Genomic DNA, 22994 nt, shown 5'->3' on the forward strand with positions numbered 1-22994 from the left:
AATTCTAGAATTTTCTGACTGACAGTCAATCTAACTGCAAATGGCTTTATCTGATATCTATCTCACAGGAGACGCCACTCATCAGGGAAGCTGACGGCATGCTGGATACATTCTCTAATTCAACCAGAAGGACTCAGCTGTCTTTCCTAAGTCTGACACATGAGCAAGGGGCAAATCAAAGTGGAAAAAAAATCATTTTAACATCCAGAATTTTTAAACAATTAGAATTTTACTTTATTTCAGAATAAGTTTACAGTTGAAAAATGATTATTTACTAAAGCCACATTATTCATACAGACAAAACTTTTATAGCAAAACCTAGGTACATGAGCATTAATAATTTGAATACTATATGGATATAGAAGGTATTTAAAAAACGGAAATGATGTATCCCAAAGGCTGTAATAGGCACGATATATATGCTTGTACTGGGCCTGCAAGCATTAGACTATAATTCGTTAAATGCGATCCAAGAAGTTGCAGATCTTCAGCACTACATACTGAAAAGATACAAAGGAATAGCATAGCTACTCTTACGCTGAGGCGGCATCTACTATCAAGACTACAAAATAGAAGCAGCAAGCCAAACCAACAGACAATGCCTTAGGTTTTAAGAGAAGTATACATGTATGGCTTTTTCATGTTCACTTTGGAGCCTGGTTAGCAAGTCTGGCAGGTGGAAAGGAGGAAATCAGTCTATAATAAAACATTAAAGACGTAATTTACAAGGCATCTGATATTTAACAGCTTCAAACTTGGAAAACAATAACTGAGCTTGATTTTAGAGCAAAGTTGAGAGGTATTACATAGCCAAAAACAATTTCTCCTGATTAATGTTTTGGCATAAGAATCTCTTATGCACAAGAAAAGTAAGTTTTCAGATGACATGGTGGAAAAATATTTAAGACGGATAAAGAAAATTTATTTTCAGTTTTTAGTAACTACAGAGAATACAGGTCTTTGAAGGACGAAGGAACTGAATTTGGTCCTTAATATGGACTCATATCTTTTAAAAGCGTGGGCTGAAATATGTACTCATGCTGACGATATCCACGCTGATAAAGGTGAACATGTGGTAACAATAAGAAAAAACGTGTACATTTTTCAGGGCACACTACTACTTCTATGTTATATTGAAATTGTCTAAAAGGTAAAAATGTACATCTTAGATTCTCAAAGGTATTATTTTTTAACTAGCAATGAAACTAAGTGTAAAAGTGAATCATGCAGCCTTTTTACCTATCAGTTACTGTGTTCCTGATATGAGGGGAACAAAATTCTTTTTTTTTTTCCTTTAAATCCATAATGTTCACAAGTCATCACGTGGAACTAAAATCACACACAAAGGCAAATCATGAGGAAACGTTAAATATTTCAAAATGCCCTTGAGGCGTGCCAGAAACAGTGCTGTGTCTATAGCACAGAATCGCTGGAGGCCAAAGCTAACGCAGTAGGGGCTACTGCGACTTCTAGCTCTTTACTGCTGCTTTTTTGTTTGTTTGATAGGGGGGAGTCAGGTATTCAGGTGAAGGGGTTCGGTCTCTCGGGAAGTTAGGCCATAATTTCTGCAGGTTCAGTGATTAACTTGGATCCATCCCATGCTGTCTTGAACTGTTCAGGAACAGGAAATTCTCTCTGGAAAAAGGCAAGAACAACAAAGTGACTTAAACTACAACAAAGTTATTTAAACGAAGGCTTTTTTTTTGCAAACAGATGGAGAGGCTGATTTGTGCCACATGACAGACAAATTCGATGGAATTGCAAGCTGCGTCATAGGGAGGTCTTTGTCACGTGCTGACTTGTATATAACATGTGTCAATTCTGTCGCTTCAAGCCAGTATCATCATTAAAGCTAAAAACATCATTTGTAATGAACCAGGCATCCTCTAAGCACCGGACATAGATGAACTCAGCAGATCTCTTTTAATAACCGTACGAGCTAGGAGTTCTTGGGATGTCATCTGTAGGAAACAGAGGCCTGAGAGATGAAGCAACTGGCCCCAAATAATGTGGCCAGTAAGCAGCACATCCAGAAATCAAACCTGGGCTCTATCTTACCCACTACTGCCCACTAAACTTTAACATGCACATGAGTCAACTGGGATCTTATTAAAATGCAGATTCTGGCCAGGTGAGGTGGCTCATGCCTGTAATCTCAGCACTGTGAAAGGCCAAGACGGTGGATCACCTAAGGTAAGGAGTTCGAGACCAGCCTGGCCAACATGGCAAAACCCCGTCTCTACTATGAAAATACAAAAAATTGGCCGAGCATGGTGGCAGACACCTATAAATCCCAGCTACTCAGGAGGCTGAAGCGGAAGAATCACTTGAACCCAGTAGGTGGATGTTGCAGTGAGCCAAGATTGTGCCACTGCTCTCCAGCCTGGGCAACAAGAGAGAAAACTCCGCCTCCCCCCACCCCCCCAAAATAATAATAAAATGCAGATTCCACCCAGGATCTTATTAAAATGCAGATTCTGATTCAGTAGGTCTGGGGAATGGAATGAGAATTTGCATTTCCAATAAGCTCCCAGGTGATGCCAACGCTACTGGTCCCTGCCACATGGAGAAGAATGGTTTTATCCCAGAGGTAGCTCTCTACTCTTTGAATAAATTGTAAAAATGAGCTTAGGGTTATATACATGTTTGTTACCCTTCACCATGGCACCCTACTCTTCCCATTGGAAAATGCACACACATACAAATGCACACACACGAATAACAGAGAATAGTCAAAAGAAAGTAGTCTGAGTCAACACTCTCCTTTCCCAGAGAGTGATATTCCAGTCACTTCAGAAGAGGACAGAAGATCTCCTCCAAGGCAAGGAAGAAGGATAGGTTTTCTCCAAGACCTTCACAAAAGGATAAAAAAACCTCTCCAAGGGAAGGAGGCCCTGGACCCAGTTTCCGGGCCTCCTCAGACTTCCATGCAGTGCTTGTTGAAACCTCATGTGTCTGATAAACTGATGCCTACGCTCATGAACTGTGGCGTTCCAGTGGAACACACATGGGTACCTATCTTCCCAGATGTAGGATCCAACTCTTTCTTCTGGATGAAGCCATTCATTCATTCATTCATTTAAAAGGAAAGGCATGGGCCAGACATGGTGGTTCATGCCTATAATCCCAGCACTTTGAGAGGCTGATGCCAACAATTCATCTGAGCCCAGAAGTTCGGGACCAGCCTGGGCAACATAGTGAGACCCCACTGTACAAGGACAAACCTTACACAGTGTAGTGCTGCTGAAGAGCCACTCTGATTTGGCATCTCTTTTGGCAGACTTGCACAGGATTCCCAGGAGTGGGGATGGTAATCCCACCCTCCCCTTTGTCTCTGCCTGTCCTCAGGGATATTGTTTCTACAAAAAATACAAAAATTAGCAGGGTGTGGTGGCATACGCCTGTAGTCCCAGCTACTTGGCAGGAAGACTGATTGTGGCAGAGGCTGCTGTGAGCCATGATCACACCACTGCACTCCAGCCTGGGGAACAGAGCAAGACCCTGTCTGAAAAAACAAACCAGCAAACAAATAAATAAATAAATAAACAAAACAAAAGGCAAAGCCCTTGCTAGAATGAGTGATGTATTTTTCTTGAGTAAAATCTGCAATGGAAACATCTTGAAGTAAAGAACCCACAATCTAAATAATGTGTGTGTGTTTGTGCAGCCAGTATTCCTTCTGGGGCTCTTCTGGATGAGTAGACAAGTCTTGGTGTTTGTTCTTAAAAACCAGGCCAGGTAGGGAAGGTGCTGGATGAGGGCACCGCTTTGACAGTAACCGCACTACAGGTGTCCCAAATCTGTTCCGAGCAGTGAGGGGTTAGTAATATGCTAACGGGTCTTCCCTGGGAGACCAATTTCTTTCAAGATCAATCATCCCCTCCACCCATTCCCACACCATAATGCCCATGGCAGGGCCTCTGTGTTGTTCCCTACCAGCTCCAACCGAGAACACATGAAGAGGGCCACAAGGTAATTGACCTATAAGAGAGGGTCACAAGGTAATCGAGCTATAAGAGGCAAGACCTTGGTTTTTATCATGAACACTCAGGTTTTGACTTACACTCATCTTTTTTTTTTTGAGACAGACTCTCACTCTGCCACCAGGCTGGAGTACAGTGGTGTGATCGTGGCTCATTGCAACCTCTGCCTCCTGAGTTCAAGCTATTCTCCTGCCTCAGCCTCCCGAGTAGCTGGGACTACAGGTGTGTGCCACCACACCCAGCTAATTTTTTGTATTTTTAGTAGAGACTGGGTTTCACTGTGTTAGCCAGGATGGTCTTGATCTCTTGACCCCATGATCTGCCCACCTCGGCCTCCCAAAGTGCTGGGATTACAGGCGTGAGCCACTGTGCCCGGCCCATGCTGTGCTATTTGATAAAAGCTAGTCTGTTAAAGTAATTATTAGGACACTATCTTGAGAATCACAAATCTAGGAGGGAGTACAGTCAAAAAGCTAATAGGCAGCAAGCGATATGTAAGACAGCTCCCTGAATGCCTCTTCTGCCTGTGAGTTATGCTACAAATAAAGCTCGCAGGTTGGTAGTTGATTAATCAATCTCTAAGAATGTTAATAATGAAGGCTCAAGAAAAATTCTTGACAGCTTTAGAAAGATACTTACATAATCACCATCCTGAGGGATAAGTATGTTCATTTCAGATGACTTGGCGCTCACGATCTCACAGTCTAATGCATCTTCACTGAGGTATATGTGGCAACCTTCTGTCTTATTAATGGAAATTGTTGGCACTCTCCCCATTACCTGAAACAGGGAAAAAAATCTGGGACCAAAGGAAAGAAACAGAAATAACACTGCCCTCAAAGAAATACAATCGCCATTCCTCTTGGCTTTAACTTGGGCTTAACAAAGCATTAAGATTCACTGGGTCAGAGCTGGAGAGGCGGGAAATGGCAAAGTCTTCAGGCAGAATAGGATAGGTGTCATTTGGGGACAGAATAAAAAGGACCACACAAGGGGATTCTCAAACCTCAGGGTCTCTTTCCTGAGACAAAATTAAGCAATTAATTTGGAAACAGCAGCTAGATATTCAGAAAAACCTCACAACCTTGTTAGTGGATTTGAAACATGTATTTGATTACATGATAAAAGAAACAAGATGCATTTACATTCATTTGCTTGAAATTTTACTTTTGACAAATCTCTAAGAAACTAGGATTAAAAGAAGTTCGAATGTTGTCACTTACAGGCAAAACTATTCTTAAGTAAAAATTGAGTAGATTTTTCCTGAACTTAAATAAGGGACACTACCATTCTTTTCACATAAGTCCTTTGCAGGATAAAAATCTCAGTGGCTGAATTTGAGGCTTACATGAGATGAATGTCTAGGTATTCTGAAATGTATTCATTTCAGGAGCCAAAACTGGGGACTCGGCTCAGGATATTTGTTATACAAATAAATAGAATCATACAAAAGAGGCGGCGATTCTTTGTATTGTTTATAAATATCGAAGTACTATAAAAATTCTGATCGGTTTTAAATTTCTCTTCTAACAATCAGTTTTCAGACATCCCCCCTAAAATCTCCATAAGGGCAGACTGTTCACCCAAAGACCATATTACAACTCTATAATTTTCCTTCTTGTCATGGTAATTAAAGTGATAAAGACATCTCTTCTTTCACCGTGGAGAAAAGGCTGGCTGCAAACCAGGAGCAACTCCTATTGATGGTGCAAGTGATGTAAAGAATTCCTTGTGGGGAGTCTGGCCAGGTCATTCTAGTTCTCTGTTTCCTCCGCTCTCTCCATAGAAACTGGACACTGAACTGGAATTGAGTGCCAGTGCAAAAAAAATCAAAAAAATGCGGGGGTAGTTCAAGGTCAGGTACACATTGTGCTCTCCCACAAATTATAATATGGCACATATATCTGTATTTCAAGAATGTGTCTGCAGTAACGTTTTGGTAATTTCTAGATGTGCTTTCTAAATTTTTTATTTTTATTTATGTATTTATTTATTTTTGAGACAAGGTTTCACTTTCGTTGCCTAGGCTGGAGTGCAATGGCGTGATCTTGGCTCACTGCAACCTCTGCCTCCCAGGTTCAAGCGATTCTCCTGCCTCAGCCTCTTGAGTAGCCGGGACTACAGGCATGCACCACCATGCCTGGCTAATTTATTTATTTAGTAGAGATGGAGTTTCACCATGTTGGTCAGGCTGGTCTCGAACTCCTGACCTCAGGTGATCTACCCTTCTCAGTCTCCCAAAGTGCTGGGATTACAGGCGTAAGCCACTGTGCCTGGCAGCCTTTTTCTTATTAAGTTCTTTATAAACTCTAGATACAAATCCTTTTTGATTATTTGCATTGTAAATATCTTTCTTCAGTCAATGGTTTGTCTTTCAGCTTTGTATATGATGTCTTCTGTTAAATATATAAATTTTAATGTAGTTAAAATGACCAGTCCTTTCTTTATGATTTGTGGTTTTTGACTCTAATTATTTCCTACTCTGAGGCATAAAATTTTTCTTCTACATGTTATTATCAAAGTTGAAATGCTAATTTTTCACAATTAGCATTATACTTTTATGTATGATGTGAGGTAGAATTCAGTGTATTTTTTCCCACAAGGATAATCAATTGTCCTAAAATACAAATTTCCATCTATGCATCTATCGATTTCAGGGTGTGCCAATCTGTTTCATTTACCTATTTTTGTAAACCACAAACAATATAGCATTTACAGTGAGTCAATATCAGGTATGCAAGTCCCTTTACCTCATTCATCTTTCACATTGTTTGGGCTATTCTTGTCCATTTGTTTTACAAATGAATTTTAAGAACATTTTTCATTTAAAACTGTTGAGATTTTGAGCTGAATTTTATTAAACTCACATTAAATAACTAAGACCATTGATAGGGATGTCTTCCTGTCCATTTACTTACAACATCACTCTTGCATTTATTGTAACTGTCTCCTATTTCTGTTTAATTTTTTGCTAGGTTCCTTACAATTTTGTTGCACATAGCAACAACATAGCTATTTCAACCTTATTTTCTATTGCTTTTTTTTTTGAGACAGAGTCTTGCTCTGTCGTCCAGGCTGGAGTACAGCAGCACAATGCACTGTACTTGGCTCACTGCAACCTCCACTTCCCAGGGTCAAGTGATTCTTCTGCCTCGGCCTCCTGAGTAGCTGGAACTACAGGCATATGCCACCACACCTGGCTAATTTTTTGTATTTTTAGTAGAGATGAGGTTTCACCGTCTTAGCCAGGATGGTCTTGATCTCCTGACCTCATGATCCACCTGCCTTGGTCTCCCAAAATGCTGGGATTACAGGCATGAGTCACTGTACCCAGCCTCTATTGCATTTTCTAAAACGTATTTGTGGTAGAAAGAAATGCTATTGATTTTTACATGTTCACATTATATCCTACTATCTTGCTGAATGTTTCTTTAGTTTTATGGTTTCTTGAATCTCTTGGGTTTTATATAAAGGCACTTATTTTGTTGAGAAATAAGGACATTTTTGTCTCTTCATTTTCCAATTTTATATCTCTCAATTATTTTTCTTATTTTATTACATAGGTTACAACTTTTAATGCATTATTAAACAGAAGCAATGACAGAAGTAATTCTCTTCTTGTTTCTGCCTCTATTTTCTTCTTCTTCTTTTTTTTTTTTTAACCATGCATCTTCATTGCTGTGAATTTGATTTTAATGTGAATCCTAAAGCTTCAAATGAAGTATGATTTTTGCTACAGGAGTTCTACAGATACTCTTAACTCAGTTGTGAAATGTAGTATATTCCTTCTGACTTTTTCCTAGGATATATATGTATGTGTGCATATATAAGTATTTACATGTGTACATTTAGAAGAATGAAACCATGCGCTACATAATGGTATAAGACTATTATTTTCTCCTAATAAAATATCTTTCTAGATCACTTTAAAAAATGGTTACATAATATTCCATTGTATGGCATTCAGAAGTTTTAAATTTTTAGGTAGACGTATCTGCCTATCTATTTTGAAAATTTCTTCTATTTCTTCTTGGTTTAGGATAACTTTCTCCCCCCAGAATCATGATGAATATTTAGAACTTCCTATTTTCTCCCTAGTTTCAGGTTTTATACTTAATTTACTTGGTTGTGTATTTTGAATGTGATGTATTTACATTAAAAAATGCTAACTTCTTATATATGGTTTCAACCGTTGCTACCTAAGCTCAATTTCTGTAAGAATAAGAGGGAGCTTGAAATAAACTCTCTAAAATTAAGGTGTGTCTGTGTTATGTGTGTTAGACTGTATTATTTCTGAGATGCTTTCACCTGTAACACACGATTGCATGACTATGGCTAAACATGTCCTCTTACCTCTGCCATCAAATATTACTTCACTATTGTTAGTTCTAGTTTTATAAAACTAAAAATAAAGTGGGAAAAAGTCTGGTTTTTTACATAGGAACTCCCACCATCCAAAACAGCTCTTCAGAAAGTGTGTTCTCATTAGGTTTCTATGAACCATGATCATCTTTGAGGTACTGGGCTTTTTCTGAAGATGAGGGATTTCCTTAACATTTTCATGCATAATAGTTTGAGGGGAAAGCGGTGTTATTAAATGAATAAATGTGGTGATCAGAAATACTAACCTGGGGTTGGGTGCTGTGGCTCACACCTGTAATCCCAGCACTTTGGGAGGCCGAGGCAGGCGGATCACTTGAGGTCAGGAGTTCAAGACCAGCCTGACCAACATGGAGAAACCCTGTCTCTACTAAAAATACAGAAAATTAGCTGGGTGTGCTGGTGGGTTCCTGTAATCCCAGCTACTCAGGAGGCTGAGGCATGAGAATTGTTTGAACCTGGGAGGTAGAGGTTGCAGTGAGCCGAGATCGTGCCAAGACTGTGCTCTAGCCTGGGCCACTGAGCGAGGCTCCATCTCAAAATAAAAAAGGAAAACGAAACTGGGAGAGAGGGTTGCCAGAATGTTAGGCTTCATGTGGGCAACGATTCTTGTCTTATTTGCCATTTTTTGTTTTTGAGACAGGGTTTACCTCTGTCACACAGGCTGGAGTATAGTGGCTTGATCATGGCTCACTGCAATCTTGACCTCCTGGGCCCAGGGGATCCTCCCACCTCAGTCTCCCAAGTAGGTGCCTGCCACCATGTTCAGGTAATTTTTTTTTATTTTTAGTAGAGACAGGGTCTCCCTATATTGCCCAGGCTGGTCTTGACCTCTTGAGCTCAAGTGATCCACCTGCCTCAGCCTCCCAAATTCTTGGTATTACAGGTATGAGCCACTGTACCCAGCCCCAACTTCTTAAAGCGCAGTGAAATGTAAACCATACACTCAAACATACTCTAATTAAAAGTGTCAGTGGTAAGAAGCCCAACAACAAAAAAGAAAAAGATCCCTAAAACCAGATCCAATTTTAACAAGCATTATTAGGAAATATCAGATAGTAAGGATAATAATATGAAAAAAATGTAATTAAAGATAGAAGTTATGGGGCTGTGTATGATGGTTCACACCTGTAATCTTAGCACTTTGGGAGGCTGAGGTGGGAGAATCGCTTTAGCCCAGGAGTTCGAGACCAGCTTGGGCAGTATAGCTAGGCCCTATCTCTACAAAAAATAAAAAAATTAGCCAGATGGTGGCACACTCCTGTAGTCCTAGCTATTCAGGAGGCTGAAGTGGGAGGATCAATTGAGCCCAGGAGTTTGAGGCTGCAGTGAGCTATGATCACAACACTGCACTCCAGTCTAGGCTCAAGCAAGACCCTGTCTTCAAAAAAAAAAAAAAAAAAAAAAAAGATAGAAGTTACAATTGGCCAAAACCAAGAAGTCCTTTAGATTTTGGTATATTATAAAATTCCATCTGGCTAAACCAAAATTATTGAAGATTTTAATTGACAGATTTTCTTCTGTTTTGTAAATTCAACTCCAACCCTACTTCCCAGGTTGTTTTTCTGATCTCACCGATTGTTTAGAAAAACTTTTCCTCCTCATGATCCAGGACCAATTTTTTCTGAGAAAAAAGTTCTCTTTGGAATGATGCTAATCATACTAGGAGAGTCTCACAGTATTTTTATTTATGCATTAGTTGATTCACTCAAATCATACTCAACAGACATTTACTGGATGCCTACTATGTGCAGGTACTGTGCAAAGATTAGTTAGCTGTCCTTTTTTTTTTTTTTTGAGATGGAGTCTTACTGTTTTTCCCAGGCTGGAGTGCAGTGGCATGATCTCAGCTGACTGCAATCTCTGACTCCCAGGTTCAAGTGATTCACCTGCCTCAGCCTCCTGAATAGCTGGGATTACAGGCACCCACAACCACGGCCAGCTAATTTTTGTGTTTTCAGTATAGACAGGGTTTTGCCATGTTAGCCAGGCAGGTCTTGAGCTCTCCAACCTCAAGTGATCTGCCTGCCTTGGCCTCCCAAAGTTCTGGGATCACAGGTGTGAGCCACCGAGCCAGGCCAGTTAGCTGTCCTTGAAATAGAGATGGCGTGCCGGTAGTGGAAACATAAAATGGGATCTGTCAGAAGAGACTGAAAAGAGGAACTAACACTGAGAAGTAAGAGAGGGGTGTGCCGAGGAGGTGATGACAGAGCTGGGTCCAGAAGAAACAGGAATAGGAGTATTTTGGGTGGCCACAGGAGCGCAAGGCCCTTTCCTGCAGGCAGAGCGGATGGTCTGTGCCAGGCCACAGCTTAGAGTGTGGCTGGAAAAGCTGCTCACCTGGATTTGAATGTCCCTGGAGTTGATCACTTCCACAATGCCCACCACATTGTCAAATACCAGGGCAAACTTCTTACAGTTGTCTAGGGAAAAAAAAACACACCGAGAAACCAACTCCACTAAATACATACGACTTATTTATATAACATCATAATAACCAGAGAGCCATAATTCTGCCCTACCAATGATAATGGAGTTTACTTTCCCTTTTATCTGAAGAGTTGACTTTTCGCATTTGAAAATGTAAGCCACTTGTTTCAGCTCAGTCTCTGAAATCACAAGGTCATTCCTGTCCTCTTGGTATTCCTAGAATTAAAACAAATACAAATATGAAACATAAGGATATACAAACGGAATCCACCGCACTCTGAAATTACTATGAGCTCAGCCTGAAATATGGCTTTACAATATATTCTTTCAAAACCATCTCCTTCCTCTGTCATTGTTATGATGGGAAAAATGAAACCACTTCTTGGAAGCAGGTCAGTATCTCTTTGTAAACATCAGGTCTCAGGCACCCTAGCAGGTGGGAGGCTGCAGCAGGGATGTGAGAGCTTTTTGTTGAGACCTTGATGCCAAGTCTGGACTTGATGCTGCAAGCAAAACCTGCTGTGTCAAACAGGAGTTGGGCACACAGGGCTGATGAAGGGTCACAGCAATGGTCTAAGCCCCACGTGTTTTCAAGGCGATGATAACTCTCCACGGACATTTGTCCTTCATCTTTAGGGAAGCCCTCCAGATCAGCAGGAGACACCAGCTCTCCCTCCCATTTGAAGTGCCTATGTCCTGCTCACACACTTAGCCCGGACAGTGGCGGGTGGCAGCAGTAGGGTACAGTGGTATCAATCCCTCTACCTGTGAGACTGAATGAAACATCTCGCAGCACATCAAAGTGGGGCACAGACTTTTCAGTTCCATATATATATATATATATGTGTGTGTGTGTATATTTAATTTTCTTTATTTTTTTTGAGACAGAGTCTCGCTCTGTCACCAGGCTGGAGTGCAATGGCGGGATCTGGGCTTACTGCAACCTCCGACTCCCAGGTTCAAGCGATTCTGCTGCCTCAACCTCCCAAGTAGCTGGGATTACAGGCACGTGCCACGAACTAATTTTTTTATTTTTAGTAGAGACGAGGTTTTACCATGTTGGCGAACATGGTCTCGATCTCCTGACCTCATGATCCGCTGGTCTCAGCCTCCCAAAGGGCTGGGATTACAGGTGTGAGCCACTGTGCCCAGTCATCATATATTAATGGTCTGTCTTGCTGCCTGATTAAAAGCTTACAGAAAGAATAGCTAAATTCATAGAGACAGAAGGTAAAATGGCAATTGCCAGGGGCTGGGAGGGTGTGGGGTAGAAATAGGGAGGTATTTAAGGGTACAGAGTTTCGGTGCTGCAAGATGAAAAGAGTTCTGTGCTGGGTGGTGGTGATGGGCAGCACAACCATGAATGCCACTGAACTGGACACTTAAACATGGTGAACAGTTCATTTTATGTTACGTGTATTTTACAGCCACTTACAAAATAATTTAAAAAGTTGAAGAAAAGAATGCATGAGAATTCATGAAAATAAAGTTCATGGAAGCATTCAGAAATACCCTGGTTTCTACTCTACCTGTGGTTTTCTCCTCTGTCACTTCACTTACGGGGTTAATGGGTACAAACAGTCTGAAGGAGTAAAGTCTAACCTTTCAATAGCAGAGTAGGGTAACTATAGTTAACAACACTGTATTATATATTTCAAAATAGCTAGAAGAGAGGCCTTGAAATGTTTCCGTCACATAGAAATGATAAATACTCAAGGTAAAGGACACCCCAAATACCCTGACTTGATCATTAAACATTCTTTTTTTTTTTTGAGGCAGAGTTTCACTCTGGTCACCCAGGCTGGAGTGAGGTGGTGTGATCTCAGCTCACTGCAGCCTGCATCTCCTGGGTTCCAGTGATTCTCCAGCCTCAGCCTCTGAAGTAGCTGGGACTACAGGTGCATGCCACCACACCCAGCTAATTTTTGTATTTTTAGTTGAGATGGGTTTTCACCATGTTGGCTAAGCTAGTCTTGAACTCCTGACCTCAGGTGATCCGCCCACCTTGGCCTCTCAAAGTGCTGGGATTACAGGCATGAGCCACCGCGCCAGCCCGGCTGATCATTACATATTCTACGCATGTAACAAAATACCACAGATACCCCATAAATATGTACAAATGTTATATATCAATAAAAAATTAAAAGAAATCCTTCAGATCTTGGTAAATGGTTTGGCTGCTGGTCCTCTCACTGGTGTGTGTCAGGAAAACAGGTTAAAGCACTTCACTTACCACTCTCCATTTCTTTCCTTCCAACTCGAACACAGAGGCATGTTTTTGAGAAGGATGGGATTTAGGAGACGTGGGACTTGGAGTGTGGCTTTTGGTGGGAGATCGCGTTTGCCCTCCTTGAGCCCGCAGGCTGGGATTCTTGTATGTCTTCTGGTCATCTGTGACATGGCGGAGCCCTAGGAGGGTAACACACACGGACATATTTATTTTATGCAAAGGGAAATGTCTCTAACTTGGTAGATCAACATGGTGTATATAAAGAGCACAAGAACTTTCAGTAATGCCACTTTCAAAACAGACTAGTACTTTCTCCAAGTTAGGATGCAGGCTCTGAGTCCTGTATAAGTTTAGAGTTGATAGTAGCACTGTAAGTATTTTTTTTTTTTTGAGACAGAGTCTCGCTCTGTCACCCAGGCTAGAGTGCAGTGGCACGATCTCGGCTCACTGCAACCTCTGCCTCCCGGGTTCAAGCAATTATCCTGCCTCAGCCTTCCGAGTAGCTGGGATTATAGGCGAGCACCACCACACCTGGTTAATTTTTGTATTTTTCAGTAGAGACAGGGTTTTACCATGTTGGCCAGGCTGGGCCTTAAACTCCCGACCTCAAGTGACCTGCCTGCCTCAGCCTCCCAAAGTGCTGGGATTACAGGCATGAGCCACGGCACCCCACCAAGTATTTTTATTTTAAACCTCTTCTGTTGGGAGATAAAATGACACATAAGAACTCTGCAAAGATCAAACCACCTCACGAAAAAGGATCACATGTCTTACTTCTTCTCTTATGGCTAAATCATTCTCCAGACACAGCCTAAAAGGTTAGGGCATTCCAATGAGATCAGAATATGGAACTGACTTTATGAATCCACTTCTTTACTTTGTAAATGAGTTTCACAGGGCATAGCAGAGCCAGTTGGAGCCAGAGAAAAATTTAGAATTTGGGATTCTTAGCTCCTAGCCCAGTATAGAGGGGATACAATTCTTTGATAAGCCTGTACACTGCTTCAGGACAGAGGAGCTAATGTTTGTCATTTTAATTTATTTACTTATTTATTTATTTATAAACAACTTCTCACTCTGTCACCCAGGTTGGAGTGCAGTGGTGCAATCTCAGCTCACTGCAGCCTCTACCTCCTGTGATCCTCCCACCTCAGATTCCTTAGTAGCTAGAACTACATGTGTCTACCACAATGCCAAGCTAATTTCTGTTAATTTTTGGTAAAGATGGGTCTCACTATGTTGCCCAGGCTATACTTGAACTCCTGAGCTCAAGCAATCTTCCCGCCGTGGCCTCCCAAAGTGCTGTGATTACAGGCGTGAGCCACCACACCTAGCCTGCCGTTTTTATTTCACTTGATCTTGATGCCTGGGTTGCAGACGATGATATGGAAGCACCGAGGGGTAAAGCAAGGACGCAGCACAGTGGTCCATTTAGAACCCAGCGTCTCCGAGGTCTTCCTTCTGGTCTGCACAGTGGCCCCCTGAGCCCATCTGCATGGACATAAAGAACATGGCAGGCTCCTGTCTTCCCAGCAGCAGCCCTGCTCTCCCTGCATGCTGGGGACAGCGATGGAGTGATACATCTGTCACTGGAGCTCTGGCCACTCTTTGTGTCTGGGAGCCAGAGGGAAAGGAAGGCAGCTTCAAGGTCTTGTTTTCTCACCTTTCGTAATTGCTTCTCCCTGGTTAAGCTGGGCAAATAAAGCTGAGCGTGAAGGAGAGGATTCCTCTTTTTTGCCTTCATTCTCAAAAAGTGGAGGTGGCCCTGGAGGAGGCGGAGGAGGAGGGGGTGGAGGAAGGCCAGGCCCAGCGGAGAAGACAGAAAACGCTGATGCTGTGGATGCTACAGGACCCTGAGAAGATAGAAGACAGAGTGTTGCATTGAGACTGTGCCCTTGCTGGGATTTTGCCCAAATGAGTCAAAACCTGCTGCCAATGAGGGGTTGAAGATGCAGCAAAGGCTCCCAGGGGGCACACCTGGGCACTGTGGGTCTGTTTAGGAGGATCTGAACCAAGGCACCTCCAGCCTGGGAACGAGGAACATGACTCAGCTATGTGGTCCTGTCTGTCAGTAGCATCTGTGTGGCCATGAGCCCTGCTTCCAAGTCAGAGGCCAACGAGCCATACTCACAAGTCCAGGTGCAAGGCTCAGGATCAAAATGACACTGGGCCTTGGCCAATTTAGAATCACAAGAAAAAAGTGGTCCAATTGATCAAAGGATTAGCTCTTTTGAGACACCAGAAACTGTAACCACCAATGGGGCATGGGGGAGGCTAAAAATATTTGGTGGTTATTGGATATTTCTGAACTTTTCTGAGCAGTGAAAGGGAGAGATACAGAAACTCTGTGAACCTGATTTTCCAGATACGCCTGCCTCAAACTGACCCCCAAACAAGGACCATATGTGACAAGGATGCTTGTCAAATCTGAAGGTAATGAGGTGTGGGAAGTTGAAAAGTTCCTTTTTAAAGTTTCTTTCTTGTTAAAGAATAAGTGTGCTAATAACTTTGTGAAGCCCTATCCTATGTAGCTGTTAAATATGCCATGCTTACAGGCACGTAGTACACTCTATGTCCTTGTACTTTAACCAAGATATCTGTGCTGGACGTGCTCACTGGCATGTCCCAGCTCTCCATTGCTTTTACCTGTTGAGAAAAGTTTTAAGTTGTTGGCCAATCGGGTTTTCGTTTAGATTGTGAGGTCTGACTCCAGCCAACAGAGATCAGACACAGCAGTAAGGATGACCCCAAATGCGTAAGGGGTAAATGTGTCTGATTTCCTTTGTTCATTGTACTCTCGTGGCAAGATGGCTAGTGAGGGTACCCTTCCTGCAGTTCAGGAAGTAAAAACTGCATTGCTGAAAAATCCTTTGTCTCAGTGCTAATTTTTCTTTGTGGCACTGAACATCTATTTCCAACAGGAGGGTGCAGGACCCATATGACTTTTCACTGAATGTTGGTTATTAGTGAACCAACTGAAAATTAGATTCTTCCTGATCCAAAACCTATGCTTATTCTTATTTTCACTGCTACATAAAGTACAACCTTTGTTTTCCGTATGAAAGCCTAACAAATTCAAATGGCAGTAAGACGTGACAGACAAGAGGGAGACTTGCTTTAGTTCAGTTTTGTTTTTTTAAGGAGACAGGGTCTCACTCTATTGCCCAGACTGTGTGCAGTGTGGCGTGAACACAGCTCACTGCAGCCTGAAACTCCTGAGTTCAAGTGATTTTCCTGCCTCAATCTTCTGAATACCTGGGACTATAGGTGCACACCACCATGCCTGCCTAATTTTTAATTTTTTTTTTTTTTGTAGAGATGAGGTCTCACTATGTTGTCCAGGCTGGTCTAGAACTCCTAGCCCCAAGTGATCCTCCTGCCCTGGCCTCCTGAAGTGACAGTTTTAATATTTAGGGAAAGGACCCCATAAATATTACATTTTCACAGAACTTAAAACTGGTAGGATAGAAACACACATATTCCACAAACTTGGCCTATGTACTGTTTTACTTTTATTTATTTATTTTTTAGATGGCATCTCACTCTGTCATCCAGGCTGGGGTGCAGTGGCATGATCTCAGCTCCCTACAACCTCTGCCTCCCAGGTTCAGGTGATTCTCCTGCATCAGCCTCTCAAGTAACTTGGATTACAGACATGCGCCACCATGCCCAGCTCATTTTTGTACCTTTAGTAGAGAAGGGTTTCGCCATGTTGGCCAGGCTGGTCTTGAACTCCTGACTTCTAATTATCCACTTGCCTCAGACTCCCAAAGTGTTGGGATTACAGGCGTAAGCCCCTGCGCCCAGCCCTGTTTTACTTTTAAATCCTCAAGTAGAACTGTATACCTATAATAAGGAATTATAAACAAATTGAATAGTGAGGAAGCTTAACAAATTGGGAGTGATGGAAATGTGGCTTAGGCTTATAAATTTTCAATATCAAATATGAAAGGTAAAACTTTACGTTAAGTGCCAAATATTGATGAAGACAGACTATGCTTATTGTCACAAACAACTTAGTATTATGCAGTATCAAAATCAGGAATTCTTAACCTGTAGTGGTTTTCCGTTAAAACAAAACAAAGCATGCTGGCTCAGGCGTGGTGGCTCACACCTGTAATCACAGCACTTCGGGAGGCTGAGGAGGGTGGATTGCTTGGGTTCAGGAGTTTGACACCAGCCTGGAAAACAAAGTGAGACCCTGTCTCCACAAAAAAATACAAAAAATTAGCCGGGCATGGTGATGCATGCCTGGAGTCCCAGCTACTGGGGAGGCTGAGGTAGGAGGATCACTTAAGCCTGGGAGGTGGAGGTTGCAGTGAACCGAGATCACGCCATTGCACTCCAGCCTGGAAGTGAGACCCTGTGTCAAAGCAAAGCAAAACAAAACAAAACAAAACAAATGCTATTTTCAAAGTACTTATATAATAATTCCTATTAAGTGTAGAATTACCCTGAAAATAAAATATTATTCTCTTATTCAGAATACACATCTTAGAAGCCCTGCAAGCTGGAGAGCTCATCTCCTGAAGATTTAATTTGCAATGGTTTTTCTTTCTAAGGAAGAGCAGCCTAATTCCAATAGGACTCTTGGGTCAAGTAGAAAACGATTTCACAGTTCCTGAGACTGACCATTTTTCTCCCCAGTATTTGAAATATTTTCTATGTTATTGAGAAAAGATTTGAGAATTCGCCCTGAATCAGAAAGACAGTGTAATATAAGCTTTGTGCATCAAACAGTATTCTGGTCCTCAGACGCTGAGAACCACGAAGTATTCCTTTTACTCATAAGCACATCATAACCCATTCGGCCAGTGAAGGGACAGCCCCCTCCCTCAACATCTGAAACACTGCACCTTTTCAGTCCTATTTTGTGGAAAGGGGGGGCAATGCTGGCTTCTGAATCTTAGAATGATTTAGATGGTTGCCTGGCTCTTGGAATTCAGAGGCTTCCTCTCCAAGAGCCATTAAAGGACACTGAAATGAAAAAGCCACATATTCAACTTTTTGGAACTTTGATACATTCAGATGGCTGGCCCAGGAACATGACACAAAGGATTTAATGCTACACAAGTTGAAAATAAAAGCCAAAAAATAAGGGAACTCAGGACCCGTTGAAACTCTGCCTTGGACTAATCCTTTGTATGTCCTGGCTCATTCCCATATCAGCCCCAGTGAGAGCACAACACAAGGCTCTTGTTTCCAAGGTTACTTTCAATCAGCATTCAGCGGCTTTACTGTACAGTGGACTCAAAATCAAACTGATCAGATGTCCCCTTCACTGGGTCTCCGTGAGCTGCCCCTCGTGGGGTCACTTATCTTTGCCTCCTCTTCTCGTTCTGTGGGAGATTACAGAACATGACACCGAAGCTTTCTACATTCTCCTATGTACCTGGCCACAAGTGGAATCACAACCTGACACTGTCTTTAGATGTCCCAAGAAAGAAACAGAGAGGAGGCTGGGCGTGGAGGCTCATACCCATAATCCCAGCACTTTGGGAGGCGGAGGCGGGTGGATCACCTGAGGTTGAGACCAGTCTGACCAACGTGGTGAAACCACATCTCTACTGAAAATACAAAATTAGCTGGGTGTGGTGGGGCGTGCCTGTAATCCCAGCTACTCAGGAGGCTGAGTCGAGAGAATTGCCTGAACCTGGGAGACAGAGGTTGTGGTGAGCCAAGATCACGCCACTGCGCTCCAGCCGGGGCAACAAGAGCAAAACTCTGTCTCAAAAAATAAAAAAAATTAAGAACAAGTCAGGCAACCTATTAGTGTTCTTACCCGTTTTTAAGCAGACACCAAAAAAGTCACAGTATCACCTGACAGTCTCTTGGAACAGGTGGATTATATTGCTTGTAGAACAGCTTTTGTTAAGATGTTCCTTCCACAGAACTAGCTTAGTGGTAGTAATGCTGCGAGCCACCTGTCTTTAGGTATTTGTGGAGATTACACATAACCCACAAAATGAAACAGCTGACATGCTGTGGCACTGTTTATGGGTGTTTCCTCTCCCTCACCCTTCCTTGACCAGCTCTCTTCCTCCTCCCACTCTCTTTCATGGACACAAACATACACTCCCTTCTGTTTCTCGGTTTGATTCTCTTTAGCCGCCCATCTCTGAACCATCCACCACCCGGCTTACCATTAATGATCTCTAGGTAGCAGTGACAAGGTATAGGTGACCCATCATACACTTTAAAAGCAGTTCAGGCCCAGTGCAGTAGCTCATGGCTGTAATTCAACCACTTTGAGACGCTGAGGTGAGAGGGTCACTTGAGCTCAGGAGTCAGAGATCAGCCTGGGTAGTGAGACCTTGTCACTATTAAAAGTAAAATAATTAGCCGGGTGTGGTTGTTACGGGACGGTGGTCTCAGTTACCCGGGAGCTGGGAGGCTGAGGTGGGTGGATTGCTTGAGCCCAGGAGACTGAGCTGCAGTGAGCTCGGATGGCACCACTGCACTCCAGCTGGGAGACAGTGACCCTGTCTCAAAAAATAAAAGCAGTTTCAAAACCACAAAGCCATTTCAATCACAATACACTTACGTCTTCATGCTACAACTATAGAGACTAACAATGCTTTACAACTGAACTTTTTTTTTCTTCTTTTTTAAGAGACAAGAGTCTCACTATGTTCCCCAAGCTGGTCTTGAATTCCTGGGCTTAAGGGAGCCTCCCACCTCGGCCTCCCCAAGTGACAACTGAACATTTTAATAAAATACTGTTTATTAATTTTTCCAAGGACAAAGAATCCCAAATGGCCCTGTGTCATATGGAACACAAAACATGAGGATGATAAACCTCTCATATACCATAATAGGAGGGAGTGGTTAGGAGGAAGAACTACCAGTTTTAGAACTGGCCCAATACACATAAACCAGACAGCCTTTCTGGGAGTGAAATATGCTTTGCAAATCCATGTTGTAGGGTGTGTTTATATTTTCAATATCAAAGCTAATTTCTTTCTATTTTACGCAAATGTATGTTGATCAATAACTTAGTGAAATTGATACCTTTCCAATTTTGTTAATTTCCATAAGAACTTGCAATTTTTACATTCATATTTATAGCACACTTTTATTAGAAGACAACTATAGTCAAGTAAAAAGGCTGCACATAAACGAAAAGATGGTCATCCTGTATAATGTGAGTGTAACTGAATGAAATTTATGACATTTGTCTCTATTCTCTTATTTGTATCCCTTATTAGAATTAATTTTTTTTTTTTTTGGTAGAGATGGGGTCTCACCACATTGCCCAGGCTGTTTTCAGACTCCTGGGCTCAAGCAAGCCTCCCAAGTGCTGGGATTAGAGGTGTGAGCCACTGCACCTGGCTCCACTTCTTAGAATTTTGAGACTTCTCCTGTTCATGAAAACAGTTTCTGGGGGCCTTTCCAAGAACACAGAATTATTAATAATACCACAGTGAAGTGCTGTATAATATTTTAGACGTATATTTATTAATAGTTTTTAAAAAGTCAATTTGGGGAAACAGAACACTACTGGAATTTCAGATTTCCATAAAAGTACTAACAGGACTTAAATACAGTCGAAAGAGAAAGATGGTCCCACAAATATGAAGGAATTGTGGAGCCCATTTTGATCCGTTTTCTTTAGAAGCAAAGCTCCAAACACCCTTGTCTCAAGATAGAAAGACCAAGGGGAAAGGTCATAAAAACTCAGATCTCATGGTTTCGTTGATGATTTCTGATGGTTTCACGATTCTTCACGCCTCCCACCCTCCTGTGGTCCCCATATGCCATTCCTTTGGTGACCTGGAAAGATCTGAGCTTTGGCAGTAGATGAAAAGAAGACAGAACAGAAAGCAAAGTTGCTTTGGAGAAGTAACGACAGCTTAAAATCAGAAAACGGCCTGGGAATAACATGTGCTGTCTATATTAGTACACGAAAACCAGTAACTTAGTGTTTTTATGTTTGTTTTTCCTCTTATGTAGATATTCCTTGACTTATTATGGGGTTTCGTCCCATAAACCTATTACAAGTTAAAAATACTGTTAACAGTCAAACATGCATTTAATATCCCTAATCTACTGAACCTCATGGTTTAGCCTAGCCTAAATAAATGTGCTCAGAACGCTTACATGAGTCCACGGTTGGGCAAAACCATCTAACACCAAGCCTGTTTTACAATAAAGTGTTGAATATCTCAGGTAATTTATTAAATACCGTACTGACGTCAAAAACAGAATGCCTGTATGGGTACTCAAACCATCTTAAGTTGGGCGCCACCTGTATACCCAGATGTGGCCCTTCAAAAAACATAGGTGGTGATTTCTGTTCTACATGCCCAAAGTAAAAATTTTTTATAAAAGCAGACCAAGCCCTCTGAGTAGAGTCCGGAAGAATATAATGAACACACTGCCAGGCACGGTGGCTCATGCCTGCAATCCCAGCACTTTGGGAGGCTGAGGCAGGTGGATCACTTGAGGTCAGGAGTTCGAGACCAGCCTGGCTAACATGCCAACAGTCCCAGCTACTCAGAAGGCTGAGGCGCAAGAATTGCTTGATCCTGGGAGGCGAGATTGCAGTGAGCTGCGATCATGCCACTGCACTCCAGCCTGGGCAACAGAGCAAAACTGTGTCTCAAAAAGAAAGAAAAAGAATATAATGAACATAATCTACTATGCTCAACTGATCCAGATATTCTGCATACATTGCCTTGATATGTAGCTGTAATTATTAGTTTGGCTTTGCTGGTATTTAGATCAAATCTGGAATTTCCAGATTGTCTCTTCTTCTTGTCTGCCAGCTTGAGAATACAATTTCTTATAAAAAAGGAAAGATAAAATTAAATTTTCCATGGGAAAACTTTCCAGAGTTAAAGATAGCAGAGTATACCCATCAAAGAAACAAACTGTAGAGGGCCAACAGTTATATAAAGACCAAGAGGGACATGTGGCTTGAATTAGCTGGACAGCTACTTCAGTTGGCCAGAAGGGCCAAAGTCAGAACTAACACTGAATTCAGGCTTTTTTCTTTCAGATTTCAGGAACATGCAGAAATGTCTGTACTTTCTCAAATTATCCATACTTAATAGGTAGCAGAGGTGAGGGTTAAGGCAAAATCATAGCTGTTAGAAAGATTATTTACCTTTGGCTCTATACTATATTTTGTTTATTTAGGGATGCTCAGTTTGCATCAAGAGTGCAGACTGGACCAATAAACTGCGGCCAGGGCTTGCCTTCGTGCTCTATTTTATGAAAAGTTTGTTTTACCTTTAGGAGATAATCTGCAGCTTCCCCCATTTTCCTTTTTAAGAAAATCATTTTGCTTAAGCTAATATTAGCTTATGTCTCCTGAGTTTACAACAACTGAGAATGAAAGGCAGATGGTGTCAAGGGACAGGAGCAGAGGAGGTGTGGGTGGCCGACGGCTGCTCCTGCAATAAAATGCATTCTCCATTCCATTCCTATCACTGGACAGAAGAAAATACCCATTTTGGCAGGGCACGGTGGCTCGCACCTGTAATCCCAGCACTTTGGGAGGCCAAGGAGGTTGGATCACCTGAGGTCAGGAGTTCGAGACCAGCCTGGCCAACATAGTGAAACCCTGTCTCTACTAAAAATACAAAAAATAGCTGGGTGTGGTGGCGGGTGTCTGTAATCCCAGCTGTTCTTGAGGCTGAGGCAGAAAGAATTGCTTGAACCTGGGAGGTACAGGTTGCAGTGAGCTGAGATCACGCCATTGCACTCCAGACTGGGTGACATGAGTGAAACTCCGTCTCAAAAAAAAAAAAAAAAAAAAATTTTTTTTAATGCAGCTTTTGAAAAACAGACACAATCTATAGTTAACAGGCTAATACTTTAAAAATTTCATTGTGATGACAAATGAATACAGTGGATTTAGCAAATGTGTTTGAACCCTATCTGTTTTCAAGTCACTGCTATCCCAGTATTAGGGTTCCAGTCACTGCTACTGATCCCAGGGTGAACTGAGATTTGCCTCGGCCTCC

General features: G+C 42.0%; 1 protein-coding gene across 4 annotated transcripts in view; it reads right to left on the minus strand.

Moving 5' to 3' along the window:
• Window positions 1-208: 208 nt before the first annotated feature.
• The window catches only part of CAP2 (cyclase associated actin cytoskeleton regulatory protein 2), a 146911-nt gene continuing 124125 nt past the window's right edge, over window positions 209-22994 (minus strand). For 3 of the 4 annotated variants that reach the window (XM_032247653.1, XM_032247654.1, XM_032247655.1), the window contains 6 exons: window positions 14687-14876; window positions 13027-13202; window positions 10886-11009; window positions 10704-10786; window positions 4623-4763; window positions 209-1635 (listed from right to left, as the gene is read on the minus strand). In XM_032247653.1, the coding sequence (XP_032103544.1) occupies window positions 1552-1635; window positions 4623-4763; window positions 10704-10786; window positions 10886-11009; window positions 13027-13202; window positions 14687-14876 (798 nt within the window). In that variant the 3' untranslated portion in view covers window positions 209-1551. The remainder of the gene's footprint in view (window positions 1636-4622; window positions 4764-10703; window positions 10787-10885; window positions 11010-13026; window positions 13203-14686; window positions 14877-22994) is intronic. The other variant, XM_032247652.1, reaches the window with a different exon arrangement.

Source organism: Sapajus apella, unplaced genomic scaffold (genome assembly GCF_009761245.1).
Source record: "Sapajus apella isolate SASKATOON/1434 unplaced genomic scaffold, GSC_monkey_1.0 scaffold63, whole genome shotgun sequence".
Lineage (NCBI taxonomy): Eukaryota > Metazoa > Chordata > Mammalia > Primates > Cebidae > Sapajus > Sapajus apella.